The sequence below is a fragment of the Bos indicus x Bos taurus genome, chromosome 5, assembly GCF_003369695.1.
Source record: "Bos indicus x Bos taurus breed Angus x Brahman F1 hybrid chromosome 5, Bos_hybrid_MaternalHap_v2.0, whole genome shotgun sequence".
Taxonomy (NCBI): domain Eukaryota; kingdom Metazoa; phylum Chordata; class Mammalia; order Artiodactyla; family Bovidae; genus Bos; species Bos indicus x Bos taurus.
In genome coordinates this window covers 118,915,530-118,933,715 of record NC_040080.1, presented here as the reverse complement: position 1 = coordinate 118,933,715, position 18,186 = coordinate 118,915,530, and the positions used below count along the sequence as shown (strand labels likewise).

The window sequence follows — 18,186 nt, the reverse complement described above, 5'->3', positions numbered from 1 at the left end:
TCTTAGTCTATTCTTAGGCTCGAAATTATAAAACAATTAATAGTTATCTTTTACATAGAATAGTATCAAAAATCATGATGATCCAGTTAGAACTATCACATCTGATTTGGGAAACTCAATATACATGATAGGTACATTGTGGCTGACATTTTATAACTGTCAGACAGAAAATGAAGCTAGAAAATACATGTACAGATAAAATCCCCCAGTGAGCTGAGCCACTAAATAATCAGCTATTCCTCTAGAAAGTAAGATGACACCAAGATCAGAAATACTAATGGCCCCTCTCTGCAAATTAAGAAATCAGATAAATGAATTCATGTTTTATGTAATCAAGCTTTATTTAGAATATTGCCCAAATAATCCATTAACATTTCAGTTACGAATAAATTAATGATAACTGAAAACTAGAAACTCTTGGTCATATGCTTGTATGTTGTTTTCTTTTTTTTCACTTCTTACAATCTCCACTTGGAGACAGTTTATAAGAATTTAAAAATTAGCAAAACCTATCCAAATGGATACAAATAATGCACAATACTTTTCTATAAAGAGATTTCATCAAAGTACTTTTCGGAAGCTCAAAGTATGAATAGTTAATAAATTCCTTACTTAAACAAATCTAACCCTTGACTCCCTACAATTAAAGAGCTCTTACTCTTTAACATCCCTCTATTCTTTAATATCAATAATACACTTGTAAGTATAGTCTCAAAGCTCAGAATTCTGAAATTTGTCACTGCTAATAGCACCAGATCAATATTAAATCTCCAGTTTACTTCCTGACACCAGCCATAAAAGGCAATGACTCGTCCAGCCATTATCAATGACTTACATAATAAAGGTCACAAATGCTTGATAACTAAAGTAGCCACATGCACTAAGGCTAGTATGATATGATGATTTAACTTTCTTATAAATAGTCCATATCGACTAATTATGATACATTTCTAATTCTACATTACTAAACAATGGAAAATTAAAAGGGAATAGTAATTTTAAAAATAAGTTCTCACTGCAACTCAGGAATGCTTCTTTCTTCTAAATAGAAATGGACACAAAAGCCAAAGGGAGGCTTTTCTAATCATAATTTTAGTCTATTTCTTCTATTTCTAGCATCTATAACTATAAAAACAATTCATTCTCAATTATAACCTACCTTCCCTTCTTCCCAAAGGAATTTTTTATATATAATGAGCTCTATCAAACAAAAGAACTTAATACTGTTTCCTAGTTGACTGAATTTATCAGCTAATACAAGGATACTCAAATTTGAGTAATATTTTGATTTTGTATTTTTGAACTCCTTACTTTACTCCTTGATCTCCTCTTTCCACCAACCAATTTCATAAATCGATTGTACTGTTCTTCCTGATTTGAGAGATCTCGAATTTTTCTGATTTCTTCTTCTCTTTTCCTTCTCTCTTCTTCTTCAGCTTGCTTACGCTGATCCTCTTCTTTCTGTCTTTCCTGTTCTTTTTGCTGTTGTAGTTTCTTCCACGCCTTTGTCTGCTGCTTCCTCAATGCTTGTTTAGCTTTAAAAAATATAGAAACATCAGCATCTATTAGAGTTAGAATTTTCAAGAAGATAGAGAAAACAAAGCTTTAATAATTATTTTAATTATTAAGTTCTATTTATACAGGACTGTCCTTTATTCAGGGCCCTATATAATTCCCCAACTCAAAACTTTCTGAATTAAAATCTAGAAACTATATTGATATAGGAAATCAATTAAAAGAGTTTAATAGAAATGATCACCTGTAGTGCTAACTTTTTTGGCCGAATGTGTTTTTGTACTGGTTTTAACTTTTTGCTGTACAGTTTTCGTCTTAGTCAACTTTTCTTTACTTTCTTTCATCACCTGCTGTTCTTTCTGTTGCCATTTTTTACTGGCTGACTGAAGAGCCAAAAGACGAAGTTGCAGTTCAGATAACTCCTCTTCATCTTCACCAAGCTTCTTTAACAAAAGAAACAGTTGCCATTTAAAAATTCTATTTGACTTTAGACATATTACCAAGTCAAAGCTGCTATAAGATCAGAATTTAAAGTTAATTTTAAGACAAATACTTAAATAGTAAATACAAATAAAATAAGGAAACTGAATAAGTTACCATAGCCCTATACTCTAATTCAGGCCCTATAATACAAACTGAAGATCAATCTGTAGAAGGTTTATGTACACATGAGAAGGGTTAGAGGGGGAGGGTACAACTGACGAAAAAAAAGTTTGAGACTGGCATTTAACTGCTTCCCAAACAAGAGAAGAAATCTGACGGCAGTGAATGCAAGAAGAAATCAACCCAGGGCGGGTAATGACCAAAGAACAAAGTGGTTCCTTAATCATGGGCGTTTACTAGCCTTACAAGTACTACACAGAACAGGTACAGTGAAATGTCAAGATTCAAATTTGCAAACTTTTAAAATATATTTTATAATTCTTCAAATCAGTTTTGAAGGAAAAAATACGTCAAGATTTGCTTATATTTGAGCATTCCATGTTCTAAAGGTAGATATTTATCTGATACGGACAATATTTTTAACACCCAAGACTTCTTCAGAGAAGCTAAAACAGGGAAACAGGTTAGGAATAAATGTTTGAGAACTTTTTTCCAATTGAAATAACCTTTATTTTTTCACTGTATTTTTTTTTTAGGTTAATTTTAAAAATTATCTATTCTGTATATTTTAGCTAAAATGTAACAGAAAATGTCAGGCAACCTAAGCAAAAGTGTTAGACAGAAGTCCATGAGACTTTGGAGGGAGGGCAATAAGGGGGTCCTTTGGCATCCCCACTCCTTGAAGTTCAACACAAAGTTGTGCATGTTTGTCCCTTATGTGTATAAATAGAAAAGGAGAGGAAACTAAAAAGAGGCTAAGACTCAAAAAAGTGAAGGCTCACTTATTTAGTAAGTGAACTGTAATTATACTTTTAAAATCAAATTAAATTAATTCTTAAACATAGAGAAAACAGTAGAGTCTATCTAGTGGTTTAACCTTCTACAGGCTATTACAAATCCCTAACTGAACTACCATCACATATTTCGGTAGTTCAGTTTACCCAAACCAGGATATAGTTACTCTTTGCTTTCTTGGGAAATATATGTAAAAAATGAGCTGAAAAATTATCATTAGTCTTTTTTACTCTAAGGCATTTAATCATTTAAACATCAAATTCTACTGCTTGGTACTGAAGATCTAGAGTCATGCTATCCAAAAAATGGAACCAGTAAGTCATGTGTGGCTATTTAACTAAAATTCAATGAAAACTTTAGTTTCACAGCCACAGTAGTCACATTCCAAATATTTAATAGGCACATGTGGTTAAAGCTACCATACTGGAGTGTAGATATAGAACAGTTCCATTATTATAGAAAATTCTATTGGGCAGTGCTGATCCAGAGTTTAACTAAAATAAAGCTATCATTACTGTTCCACAGAGACTTAAAAGTCTTTGACTATCTTTTGCTACTTGCCCTTGTGGAATGAAAGAGACCACTGATTCTGTCACTCAAAGCAGCTACTTGATCAGTAAGAGTACTGAAGCTCATTCAGACTCCGTGCTCTGATATCTAATTCTTATAAAACTTTAAGCAAGTCAGTTTATCTACACATGTGAACTTTAGTTCTTCTGTAAGAGATAATGTCAACCTACCTTATAGAGTTATTGTTAGGATATTCAAAACTATATATACATATATACATGCATGCCTGTGGGTATATCTGTTATTTTATCACCCTTAAATTCAAGATCATCTCTTTCCTAAACCTTCTAAGCTGTTTTCATTTCAATTTACTCATAGAAAGAAGAAACTGAAGATATTTCAGCTGTCTAATTCAGCAAACAAAGGCTTGGCCCAGTGAATACCTATTAAACGTCAAACACAGTGCTTGATGCTCTTGCACTTTACCCTGCTGAACCTCACAACAATCCAGAGAACAGATGACATTAAACTCATTTTGTAGAAAAGAAAACAGAGGCAAGTAAAGCCTAAGCAGCTAACACAAGATCACCCAGCTATTAAGAGGAACTAGAAGTGGACACCAGGTCAAGGTGTAACTTCAAAGCTTCCTCACACAGCATAATCCTTCAAAATTAAGAAAAGAAAATGTCTGGAAGAAAATTAAAAGTTTCAAAAAACAAGCAGAAAGTTCATCTATCGATACATATAGCATTTCAATTACATATGTTAATTGAATCCAGTGGAGATATTGATATTCCAAGATCTCTCTCCAGATTTTATCTTTAAGGCTTATATCAAAATGGAGGTATAGCAATGAATAAAAAAAAAAAAAAGTAAAAAACAAGACAGAACTTTCCATTCAAGAGAACAGAGTAAAGCAAAACAAGAATCAGTCTTACAGAGATATCCAATCCCACAAAGCATTATCTTACCTTTTCAGATAGAATATCTGAGGCACTAATTCTTCTGGTTAAATTTTGTTCCTTATCTTCTAATCCTTTAAAATAAAACAGCATACTTTGAATGCTTTAAAAGACTGCTACAATCAATTTAAAATAAAATGCTATGTGATATTTATACTAGTAATTATTTTTAAAGGTCTCAATAAAGGGTTTCATTTTCTCAATCTCTCAACCAAAAGGAAAGAATGTTGCCAGATGAAAATCTGAAAAAACTTTCCATATCAGCTCCATTTCTGAAAGTCAGAAAGGCAAAAATAATTCAAAACATTAAAATACAAATTAAAACTGCACTATGATAAAAATGACTTCTGAATTAAAAACAATTATTTCAAATAAGAACAGAATTTAGAGTAGACAGGCAAAAAACAAAGCTTCCTTACTAAATAGATAACACATAAAAAAGAATATGTGATGATTAATTCAAACCTTTGAAGCTGAAATGAATTCAAACATTTAGAGATAGTATTGATTTATTAAAGAAATGTCCTCAGGACTTCCCTGCTGGCGAAAATGTACTTAAAAAAAAAAAAAAAGGAGAAGAAATGTTCTCTACTTATCCAGAAAAGTATTTGCAGAAGTAGATTAAATGACAACAAAATTAAGTCCATCCACACATTTTCCAGAATTCTAGCCTTGGACCCATATTTCTGATTAAGTTATTACAAAATCTTACCTAAATATTATCTAACCCAGGCTTCCCTGGTGGCTCAGTGGTAAAGAATCCACCTGCCAATGCAGGAGATGTGGGTTTGACTTCGCAGGGCTTGGGAAGATCCCCTGGAGAAGGAAATGGCAAACCACTCCACTATTCTTACTTGGGAAAACCCATAGACAGAGGAGCCTTGGGGGCTACAGTCTGGGGTTGCAAAGAGTCAGACATGACTTAGCAACTAAATAACGATATCTCCTCTATGACAGCTCTACAAATCACACAATAAAGTTATAGTACCTATGCAACGGTTATGAGACTCTTTCATAACTAAAACAGATTAAGTTAAAAACTAAAAATATCTCTCAAGATGACACAACTGGATTTGCAAAGCTAGGATTCAAACTAAGTCTAAACGCCAAGCCTAGGTTTTTTTCCATAATACCACTGCCAGTATTCCAAATATCTTAACTTGATTGCTCAAGATCTACTGGTAAAAGAATAGGCAACTTATTCAATACATAGAATTAATCAACTACCCTAAAAACGTAAATGGAAGGCAACCACCAAACTTTGAGTTATGTCAGTTCTGCCACATTGCTTGTTTTGGAAATACGAATTTGTTGCAACATGATTGCCATATTAGAAAATAATTTGAGGACAATACAAATTTCCCATTTGCTTACGTACAATTTTCGTCCAAGAAACACTACAAGAATGCAGAAAGCCACACCCAGCTGATCCTAGTAGGAGCCATGTAGGAACGTACAAACCCCACAGACTCTGAGCCATCTACCAGCTCTTCAGTTCACTGTACACCCATCCCCATCTGGTGTTACAATTTACTCTCCAGTTTCAAATAACCTCCCTTGCTCTACTCACAGTAACTCGTAAGTGGAGCTGCTTCCACTTGTAACTTGTAGGCTGCTTCCACAAGCACATTTTAGGTCTTTTTCAAGGTAAAGTGACATTATAGTATTTCAGGCATTTTTACCCATTTAATGTGTAAACTTGAACCACCATTTTTATTAGACTCCAATCTTTTTTTTTATGTGCCACTGACACGGTTTTTGAGTGTTTTTTCCCCTAACATGATCTGCCCATAAACCCTATGGTTTTTATTGTGTAATTCCACAGTGTAGTGATTTTCAGGAATGCATGTCACCTTATAGCAAAACCGACTGTACTTTAAAGAATACCAGAAGAGTAATAACCATTACATAAAAATTAACAAGGAAAATTAAAAAAAAAAAAGACAGAGTTTCCATAATAAATGTAAAAAGAACTGAACTTTCCTCATACATGAGAGGAAATCATTAAGTTAGGCGAAGTCTATTAGTTGATGAGGCTCTCTATAAAAAGCTGGCAGCACCTCCCTGTCAGGGAAGTAAAAGCAACCATCTACGAAGCTGGCGGATACCTAACGAGCACGTCACCTGAAAAACAAGCACAGACCATAAACTTCAGACCATAAACCCAGCTTCACACAGAGAATAATAAAAGCAGGGTACGGTGTAACTGACCAAATACGTGGTTGGCCCTTTTGTCCTACCACTGTCATCGGTCTTTACAACATCATTATATCAATTCTTACTCAAAACTTCCAAAATGAAAATGGGTCTTGTGCAGCCATGTAGAATTTTTAAAATTACCACCTGAAATTTTAAACTGAGCAAGAGATAATCAGGATTTGGGGGTAGCTGAAACCACAATAACTGGACTTTCCTGGTGGTTCAGTGGTTACAAATCCACCCGCCAATGCAGAGGACACGAGTTTGATCCCTGGTCCCAGAAGATTCCTCATGCAAGGGAGCAACTAAACCCATGCGTCACAACTACTGAGCTGAGCTCTAGAGTCTGTGAGCCACAACTGCTGAAGCCCGCATGCCCTACAGCACGCGACAAGAGAAGCCACCACAATGAGAAGCCCACACGCCAACTGGAAACTTAGCCCCTGCTCGCCACAACCAGAGAAAGCCTGCACAGCCAAAAATGAATAAATAAAAAAAAACTGTAACAACTGAGAACCACCACGGAGAATAGAACACCAAAGATATCAACAGATAAGGAGTTACAAAGGAAAAGTATTATAAAAAAACAAACCGGAAAATCAGAAGGAAGTTGTAAGAAATTACTGATGTGTATGGTATCATTGAAACACTGAAATTTCAAGATTAATGAGAAAAGTATCATTGAATGTAACAGATGTATCTACTCCCTATAGAATACTCTCAAAATTGCAGCCAGGGTGAGCCTTAGAGAATACAAAACAAATTATGCCAATCTTTTGCTCAAAATCCTGTTTCACTCAGAATAAAAACTAACGTTCTTGTAAGATACTGCATGATCTGTCCCACCCTTTATTTCTGACCTCTTCTCTCCCACTATTTATCCCCCTCACTCCCTCTTCTTTAGAATAAAGAATAACTGGCTTCCCTGTTATTCCTCAAATGTGCCAGTACCCCTCTGCCTAAGGGTCATTACTCTAGTTCAGTGAGTCTCAAAGTTTAGCAGGTATCAGAATCAACAGGAGGGTTTGTTAAATACAGACTGCTGGGCCCCATTTGCAGAGTTTCCTCTTTAGTAGATCTAGGGTTGCTGTTGTTCAGTCACTCAGTTGTGTCCAACTCTTTGCGACACCATGGACTGCAGTGTATCAGGCTTCTCTGTCCTTCACTATCTCCCAGAGTTTGCTCAAACTCATGCCCATTGAGTCAATAATGCCATCCAGCCACCTCATCTTTTGTCGTCCCCTTCTCCTCCTGCCTTCAGTCTTTCCCAGCAGGGTCTTTTCCAATGAGATCTGGCGGAGGGCCTGAGAATTTGCATTTCTATTAAGTTTCCAAGTAAAGAAGGTCTAAAAACCACAGTTTAAAAAACCAATACTCTAAGCTATCTATTCTCTTTGCTTGGAAACCTCTTTCCCACAGGTATACATTTGGCTATTCCCCCACCATCTTCAAAGCCTTTGTTTAAATCTCACCTTCAAATTCAGGCCTCTCCTGATCACTCATTAATACTGCAGCCCGTACCCACTGCCTCCATTCTAACTTACTTACTGCTATGCTTTTCCTCTCTCTACAACTGTTATTTAGTCATCATAATTATTGTTTCCTCTTCTTAAAATGCAAGCCCATGAAGGAATAAATGACTATTTTGTTCATTGATGTACTCCCAAGAACCTGGAACAAAGCTCAACTAACTTTTGAATAAATGGAATAAAAATGAAATAAATGAAATAAAAAATGAAAGAAAATGGACAGTAAAATCTGCAACTAGGTTAAAGTAATCTTGCCCTGAGTAGTTTCAGTACTCTGGTAGGGGCAGAAAAGCAAACCGCACTGAGGTAAGAAGGAATGAGAGGTAAAGTGAAGAGAGTCAACACAGGGCCTTTCTGGAAGTCTGGGTGAAAAGACAGAAGTTAAGGAACAAGGCAGAAGGGGCAGGGGGGATTGTTCAGATCTGGGGATGGAAAACACCAGTGTGTTTATAGTAAGTACTCTTTAAGAGAGAAAAGTGGTTAAAGAGGAAACAGAATAAAAAACCTTTGGAGTAAGATCCCAGAGAAAGTGGGAGAAATCAGAGCCAGGAATCAGGTTAAAACAAAATGGTCATAAACAAAAAGAGGGTCACCACTTTCTCAGAGTAGAGAACTGAAATGAAAATTGATATACATATAAACTTACAACTAGGAAGTGAAAAGTTAGAAGTTGAGTGAGATCACCTGAAATAGGAGGCAAGCTCACAGGCTGACAATAGGGATGAAGGTTGAGTAAATGGCCTGAAAAAAAGAGAAATGGGGGTGGCGGGGAGGAAGCTGACCCATAGCAGTCAAAAGGTTTAATGGCAGAGCACCGAGTTTTGCTGAAGACTTGAGAAGGGGTACATGTGTTTTAACACTAATCAATAGAATTTCTTGATTCAGATAAATTTTAGCTTTTTTGGTTTTCTTCCAATCCCTCTTTTTACACTGCTGCCTGTTACTTTTCTAAAGCAGACATCTGATCACGTCATTTTTCTGTTTAAACATATTTGATGGCTTACCTGAGATTTAAAGAAAATCTAAATTCCTTAAGCAAGATATTCAGTGCCCTTTGCATTCTCATCTCAACCTGTACTTTTAAAAATTTATATCCAACCACTCAACATACATATATTTCACATTGCACCTGTATTAGATCAATCTCAATATCCTTTAAAAGTTCTTTATGCTTTCAACTGTTCATTTGGTTCCTTCTGATGGGAATTCCCAAGTGGAAAAGATACATTCTCCAAGACATTGCCATCACACATTACCATCACAATGAAAACTTTCTAAATCCAAATGAAGGTATTTGATCCTTCCTTTGCATTACTGGGCTTCCCTGGTGGCTCAGACGGTAAAGCATCTGCCTGCAATGCGGGAGACCCGGGTTCGATTCTTGGGTTGGGAAGATCCCCTGGAGAAGGAAATGGCAATCCACTCCAGCACTCTTGCCTGGAAAACCCCATGGATGGAGGAGCCTGGTAGGCTGCAGTCCATAGGGTCGCATAGAGTCCGACACGACTGAGCAACTTCACTTTCACTTTGCATTACTGCAGGCTTTCATACATAACTCATTATATTCCATATTTATCTATGTGTCTTCTCTATCCCACTGGGGTATATATAATCTTTGAAACTGCCTGTCTGGAATCATGGTGCTAAACTGAGGAGGAAAAAACATGTCCCTAAAAACGCATAACCAGAATCAGTCACCATTCAGGTTTGCAATCAAATGTACATCACATGAGTTGCCTGAAGACGTCAAATATAACATAGCCCAAATCAAAAGTCTACTTAGCTCCTTGGCAGCAGCAAAAGCAAATCCTCTCTAGGAAATTCACCTTTGTACAGGCTACCAAAACTCCCCACCAAAATAATTCAGAGGAAAATGAACACCTTACTTAAAAAAAAGAAAAAAAAAAATTAAACATGCAAGAAAAGAAGGTACCAAAAAATGAGAACCAGCAGGGATAGTAAAAATTAGAAATTAGACTCAGATATCAGAAACTAGCAGGCAAAGAGGAAAATCAAAACAAGCTCATAATTAAAATGTTTAAAGACATAAAGATAAATTTGAAAAACAGAAGAAAAAATTTAAAAAATGACCAAAGAACAAAATAAAAATGAAACACTAAAACAAAAACTGTAACTGAAATTTAAAATTCAATAAGTGGGCTTAAGGCCAATCAGACAAGAGATAAAGAATTTGAGAACTAGGTGGACTGAAAGATACATCAGAGGAAATTTTCCAGAATGTATCACAGTTACAGATGGAAATTTAAGAGAAATGAAAATAAAGTGAGATGATTTAATAAAACATACTGATACAATATAGAGTTCAAAACAAGAGAATGGGACAATATAAGAGATAATGACAAGTTTCAGAATCAATGAAAACTAGGAGCAAAACAGGTCCCAAGCTGGATAAAAATAAAAAATATAATTATCACAGTTAAACTGTAGAGTTTTAAGACAAAAACAGGGTCTTTAAAGCAACTAGAGAAAAATGATAGATTACCTTCAAATGAGAAACTGTTAAGATGGATAAAACTGTTAAGATGACTTTTCAAAGTTAACAATGGAAGCCAGAAAATATCTTCAGCATATTGATACTTAATTTACTAATCTAGAATTCTAAACCTGGGAAAACTGTCTTTGAAGGGGGATAAACAGAAATAACTTTTTCATATGGTAGACACTAACTACTACATGGAGATTCTTAAAAACGTATTTTAAGCATAAGTGATTCTAGACACAGAAGAGTAAGTCAAGAAAGAGTTAAATACACGGCCAAAGGTAGGAAAAAACTGTCCTTGTGTATCAGGGAGAGGGTAAATAACTTGATTAGCTTTAAACATTGGTAAGAATTCATGTTACAGTTCTTAAAGGAATCAAAATGAGACTCAAAACTTAATATCTAACTTTCAAACCAGTAAAAGAAAAAAAAATTGTTTTTAAGAAAAAAAAATTTTTTAAACAAAAAAAACAAAAGAGGCAAGAAAGAAAAAAAGGAAATACAAAGATCAGTAATCATGAAAAAGTGTGAACAAATTACATGTTCTTGTTAAAAGACAAAGATTATCAGGTTAAATTACAAATGAAATAGGCTCCATACAATGTGCAAATAACCTTTGGAACAAGAAGATACAGAAAGATTAAAAGGATAGGCTGCTGCTGCTAAGCTGCTAAGTCACTTCAGTCGTGTCCGACTCTGTGTGACCCCATAGACGACAGCCCACCAGGCTCCCCCATCCCTGGGATTCTTCAGGCAAGAACACTGGAGTGGGTTGTCATTTCCTTCTCCAATGCATGAAAGTGAAAAGTGAAAGTGAAGTCGCTCAGTCTGCAGCCTACCAGGCTCCCCCGTCCATGGGACTTTCCAGGCAGGAGTACTGGAGTGGGGTGCCACTGCCCTCTCCGAAAAGGATAGGTACTGACATACAAAAAACATACACTTCTATGAAGAGAAAGATGGTGTGGCTGGCTATTTAATATGAAACAAAATAATCTTTTAGGCAAAATTACTACTAGACATAGAGGTCACCACATAATAATAATTCCCTAGCCTCAATGTATTTAAAGTAAAAACTGAAAACCAGAAATCCACCACCATACTGGCAGATTTTAGCAAGCCTCTCACTAACTGATAGATCAAGCAGGTCAAAAAACTGTTTACATCTTCCTTCTAAGATGTGAACATAAAAGCCTGATCTAACAACCCAAACATTCCTTTCAAAAACACAAGTTACAAAAATCACATGCTAGACAATAATGTAAGTGTCTAGAAATATTTCACAGGATTGGTACCACATAGGTCTCTGATAATGTGACTGCCTTACAAGTGGATAACAGAAAAACAGCTAAAAAAACCTACATGCTTGGAAGTTAAGAAATAGTTCCAAATAGCCTACAGGCCAAAGAACAACAAAAATTAGAAAATACTTAGAACTGAATGAAAAGAATTTACATATCATAAGCTGAGATGCAACTAAAATAGAAATTTTATAGCCCAAGTGAAAGTTGCTCAGTCGTGTCTGATTCTTTGCAACCCCATGGACTGTACAATCCATGGAATTCTCCAGGCCAGAATACTGGAGTGGGTAGCCATTCCCTTCTCCAGGGGATCTTCCCAAACAGGAATGGAAGTGGGGTCTCCTGCATTGCAGGTGGATTCTTTACCAACTGAGCTATCAGGGAAGCAAAATTTATAGCCCAAAATAAGGTTAATAGAATTTTATATCACAAAATGATGTCAATAGTAGAGAGGCTAAGAATTAATGAGTTAACAAGCAGGGAACTTATTTCTGAGGAAATTTTAAAAGGTATGGGGAGATAAAATTTATAAATGCCACAGTTAATAAAAAGGTAAGACATTTAAGAATAACTTAGTATAAACTGTTCAACTTACGGGAAATTAACACATTACTAGAAAAATAGTTTCCCTAAACTGCTTTACCCAGAAATAGAAAACATGAACAGTCAGTAGTTTAAAACCTCCCCAGGAAAACTCCATCCTGCCCCAGATAATTTTACCTGCAAGATCTACCAAATATCCCAGGAATGAGTACAACCTTAAACCTATTCGAAAGAGCAAAAACCACTCCTTAACTCATTATGAGCATCATAATTTTATACTAGGCTCCCCTCCCCCCACCCAGTAGAGAATCAGCCTGCAATGCAGGAAATAAAGGAGGGGCAGGTTCAATCCCTGCATTGCAAAGATTCCTGGGAGGAAAAAATGGCAACCCACTCCAGTATTGTTGCCTGAAAAATCCCATAGACAGAGGAGCCTGGCGGGCTACAATTCATAGAGTCACAAAGAGTTGGACACACTACCAACCTTATACTAAAACTTGTAAGGAAAAACAAGGAACAAAGCTACAGGCTATGAACATAGATGAAAATTTCTAAACAAATATTAGCAAACCTTTATTTATGAAGGTTTTATAACTGCCCAAAACTGAAAGAACCAAATGTCCCTCAAGTGGGAAATTAATTAAAAAACTGCAGCAAAGCCATATAATGGGACATTCAGCAGTAAAACAGAATGAACTACTGATACATGTAACCACATAGATCAATTTCAAACACACTAATCAAAGAAGCTAGGATTAAAAAACAATGTTCTACATGACTCTATTTATATGACATTCTGGAAATGGCAAAAGTATAGGGTCAGAAAAACAGACCAGTGGTTACCAAGTAGGGTTGGTGGCATGAGGGCACCATGTTAAAGGCAGGAGTTAATGGAACTGTTCTGTATCTGAATAGTGATGGCTGGCAATGATTACCAACTCCTTCCATCTGTCAAAACTCAAAGAACTACACAGTTAAATGGATAAATTTTTACTGTATCTAAATATACACTCACATAAAAGAAAAAGAAAAATTAACAAACTGAATCCATGATGTATAAAAATAATGTATCATAACTAGCTGGGTTTATCCCAATCATACAAGAGTGGTTTAACTCTAAAAAAAATCAGTTAATATAATCCATTACATTAATAAACAAGAAAAATTAGATGCTCTTCTCCACAATGAAGAAAAAATATCTGATAAACTTCAACATCCATTCATGCTGAAAATTTCAAACAAGGAATGGTGGTGAGGTCTGAACTCCTACAATAAACTTAACCAACACTATGTTTAAAAGTAAACAGCAAAGAAGGGATATACGTGTATGTATGGCGGACTCACTCAGCTGTACAGCAGAAATGCAACACTGTAAAGCAACTAAACTCCAATAAAAAAAAAAAGTAAATGGCAAAAGTATCCCCTGTAAGTTAGGGAACAAAAGTGCCCATTACCACTTATGTTAAAATTGTATTATTAGCCCTGATCAACACTTAAAGCCAAAATGAAACAGAATTTGTCATTATCCAACAACATGACTGTCTACGTAGACAGTGCAAAAAGAATTCAGACAAAATATCAGAATGATTTCAATGAAGTACACTACCAAAATAACCAGTTACCCCTTCAAAGGAAATCTCATCACTAACTGAAATGTGAAATTCCATTACCTGGACTAGATTCAGTAGCGTCAGATTTCAGGGAAAGCTGTTTTGTTCCATCTTTAACTTTTTTCAATCGGTTCTTATCTCCTGGTAAAGTCAATTTTTGCCTGAGTGGTTTTAACTCAAATGCCTGAAAAGTTTTGACCTGTGTTTTCTCCTCAGGAGCTACTTCTTTACTTGAGTCTTTTATAATACTGACATTATCAGTGCTTGTTTGGTCCTCAAAGTTCAACGTTTTAGGATCTTCTTGCACATTCTCCTCTTTGCTACTCAAAGCCAGTTTTTCATCCTTATTGATACACTCTAGTTCCAACTGTATTTGCTTATACTTCAAAAGTAAATCTTCAAAAGTTTCTTCCCCACAGTTTTCACTTTTTGATGAATAATTCTGTTTTCTTGATGGAGATCTTCCAAAACTTTTGGCTGAACAGCATATTAAGGAAACCAGTTGCCAAAAATTTTCCAGTTAATTTAACAAAAACACATTAAGTTATAGATGAATTGTCACCCTTTTTTGTGTTTTTCAAAGATGAATTGATATTTTAAAATTACTAAATTCCATTTAATACATGTGCTGTTATGTGTTAAGCACTTTCATTATGTACCCGTATTTCAAATTTAACAAGTATTAATATAAACAGTCTACTTACAAGATCACCAATGTCACTTATTACCCACAGTATCCACAGATACAGCACCTGGTTAGTTTACAGCATGTTTCTGCAGGTATCAGGAAAGCCCATAAGCTGGTTGTTAAAGATTTGTTTCTGAAGGAAGAGGGGAGAAACTGAATGGTTTGTCACAGATGTTGATAATTTACACTTCAAATAATAAGATGTTCCTTCTTTTTAATTAGTTTCTTCTTGTGTCTCAAATTTTTAAAAAGAGATAAAAAATGAACACTGATAATTAATATTTAAGGCTAAGTTATGAATAAGAAACACTGTATTGAAAACCTAACACAGCAATCTTAGAACTCATCAAGTATACTAACATCCAAAATAGGTACAACTAAGACAATGAAACCAGTTTAAAAAAAACAAAAACCTTAAGTTGTATTCAAGATGTACCTTCTAATTTTTCCTTGAAGATAAGGATATCAAAACCTGTTATTTTTGGTCTTTTTCTTTAACATAGTACTACATAAAACAACTTCATGGTTGAAAGTGGCTACAAAGTTCCAAACTAAAATTTTTATTCAAAATAATTCACACATGTAAAAACCGTTCCACCTCACTTCTCCAGTCTAGAAATTAATAAAAGACAAGTATTTTATTTGGTTTTAACACAATAAGGCATTAATAGATCATTAAATTGGCTAGTATATAACATCACATTTCCCTATATATAGTTTCTTCTCTGTAACAACTTACTAGACAATCTGCAAAGATTTTTAAACTTCTCTAATGACCAATTTAAGAATGGGAATTATCACCAAGTATTTTAGAAACTAAATAATCACTACAACTGAAAATCTTTAAAAGTTCTGCAGCAAAACTGTTCTAGCAAGTCTTTGGTTTTCTGATCTCCTTTTACAGCTGGGTTTCTTGAAATAATACTAGTTTCTCATTACCTGTGTTTCTCAACCAAATGGAATCTGGCTTCTGCTGGCTGAGTTTATCCATCATGTTTTCAAACCTTATTCTATCTGATTTCTCTGCAGCATTCCGTAACTCCACTCTTCGTTTGTTTCTCTAGGTTTTGGGGTTTGGTTTTTTTTTTTTTTTTTTGGTCTTTAATGACACCTCTGTCTCCCAACTGCTGCAACAACAGTGCTCTCCAGTGAGTCCTACTTAGTCTCTCTCTTTTCATTTTGAGCATTCTAATGCACTCCCATAGTTCTGCCTGGTGATATTTGGGGTTCTATCTCCCACAAGCCATCTTCCATCCTATTGTTAATCTTTCTAGAACACAAATCAGATCTTATCCCTTGTTTTAATCTCACTAAGAATAGAGTCCAAAATCCTTACAATGGCATATAATGCTTTCATGATTCCCTTCCAATCTCATCTCATCCAGGTTTATCACAATTTATGCATAGCTTTGTGTCTAGGTTTTTCTGGTCTTCAAATTTACCCCAATTCAAAGGCCCCCTCGCTATATGAAGCTAGATAATTACTTGCTCCCCGACCCCACCATTACATACTCTTTGTACATAAACTTGGGTAATTATCTACATTTAAATCTCACTTTTTCAGAGGAGTCACAACAACTAAAAAATAAGACTAGAGTCCTTGGATATATTCAGAAAGAGAAAAGATTCAATACACTAACAAAAAATAAAATAACTAAAGGACAGAAAAAAAGGAAAATCAATTGAACTATGACTAATTAATCTCCTTCAAGGCTAAATGAAGTGTTCTACTTCTACCTACACAGAACAGTTAGAATGAAACCAACACTTAAATGATTTAATATAAAATTGGTCAACATGGAGTTTCTAACTGAAACCTGGTTTATGTTAGCTATGACCAGATTTGAAAGTTTAAGCAGCAGCCATCCAAAGGAGACATATGCTAAGACTGACTGACAAAGTGCCTATCAATACGGAAAATTAAAAATGAACAAGAATGAAAATAACTACCTCCAACAGAATCTGGTTTATTCTATTTCTTTAAAGCTGCATCTAGCATATTTTAATTATTACTGAAAAAGTTTTAAAAAATACCTACCTGTACTCATGCTACTTCACTTCTACATTATGGAAATAAGTCACAGAATAACTCTTACTCTTTCTTAATGCAATTCTTGTACATAAAAATGTTACAATCACACAGTGGAAATAAAAATTAAACTTAGTATAATCATGGTATTAAAGGAATTTAAAGTAACAAAATCTTTTATTACAATTTTTTTTTATTACAAAATTTATTTGCTCACGTTACATAAAAGTGGCTGGGAACTATGTTTCTCTTCATAAATTCTTATAAAGAATTCCACCTCTAGGATGGATTACTGATACACCTCAAAGAAAACAATGAGCAGAGAATCAAAACAATCATCCTTGTGCAGGATGTGTGAAAAGAAAAACAGCAAGACAGCTCATTTCTGATAAGTTACTACAGAAATCAGACTGGATACTTTCCATACTTGTTTCACAACACCATATGCCTGTTCATTAATAAAAACATCTAAGGTTATAAAGGTATATGCTGCTGCTAAGTCGCTTCAGTCATGTTCGACTCTATGCGACCCCACAGACAGCAGCCACCAGGCTCCCCCGTCCCTGGGATTCTCCAGGCAAGAACACTGGAGTGGGTTGCCATTTCCTTCTCCAATGCCTGAAAGTGAAAAGTGAAAGTGAAATCGCTCAGTCATGTCCGACTCCCAGCGACCCCATGGACTGCAGCCTACTAGGCTCCAAAGGTATATATATGGTAGAAGCCAAATTGATATCGAATGCATGGACAAAAAGAAGGCAAAAGCAGGAAGTAGGCAAGTCCATGGCATCACCTCCTTTTCTAACATAAAATAAACTAAGAAAAAACTTTAAGCTCCCATAGTACTTTTTACATACCTCAATTTGAACTTTTTACACTGAATATAATTAACATTTGTCTCTTCAACACACAAGTTTCATTCATGTTTGTATTCCTTTTTTATGTTTTAAAATTTTTTATTGAAGGATAATTGTTTTACAGAATTTCGTTGTTTTCTGTCAAACCTCATTTTTGTATTCTTAAATAATTTACGTGTCTGTAATTAAACAGCCCTTCTGTTCTTAGGCTCAGAACTGACAACTAATAAATCCTTGGTTAAAAAAAATATCTTGGGCTAAGGTTTTCTATCTTTATTCAAAGAACATTTTCTTTTTAAAAGTTAAACACCTAAGTGATATTTTTTCTGAAACAGTCCTGCGTGCTCCTGACCCAACTTGTGGTTGCATAAGTTTTTTCAGAGCACTAGCATCAGAAGCTCCTCCTCCTTATCTAAACTACATTTCTGGTCCTCTTTCTATCCTGATATCTGGCAAAGACCATTTGGTCTTAAGTATTCTGTGAAAATAACGTTGAGTGTCTCCCCAACAAATGTCATTACATGTAGGTTTCATATATAATGAATATATTA

At 35.1% G+C, this 18,186-nt stretch overlaps 1 protein-coding gene across 3 annotated transcripts in view; it reads right to left on the bottom strand.

Annotated features, from left to right (window-relative positions):
• Positions 1 to 18,186, bottom strand: part of ZFC3H1 (zinc finger C3H1-type containing) — a 50,586-nt gene that overhangs the window by 30,425 nt on the left and 1,975 nt on the right. For 2 of the 3 annotated variants that reach the window (XM_027543360.1, XM_027543362.1), the window contains exons 2-5: positions 14,125 to 14,541; positions 4,395 to 4,459; positions 1,760 to 1,958; positions 1,312 to 1,535 (exon numbers count right to left, since the gene is read on the bottom strand). In XM_027543360.1, the coding sequence (XP_027399161.1) occupies positions 1,312 to 1,535; positions 1,760 to 1,958; positions 4,395 to 4,459; positions 14,125 to 14,541 (905 nt within the window). The remainder of the gene's footprint in view (positions 1 to 1,311; positions 1,536 to 1,759; positions 1,959 to 4,394; positions 4,460 to 14,124; positions 14,542 to 18,186) is intronic. The other variant, XM_027543361.1, reaches the window with a different exon arrangement.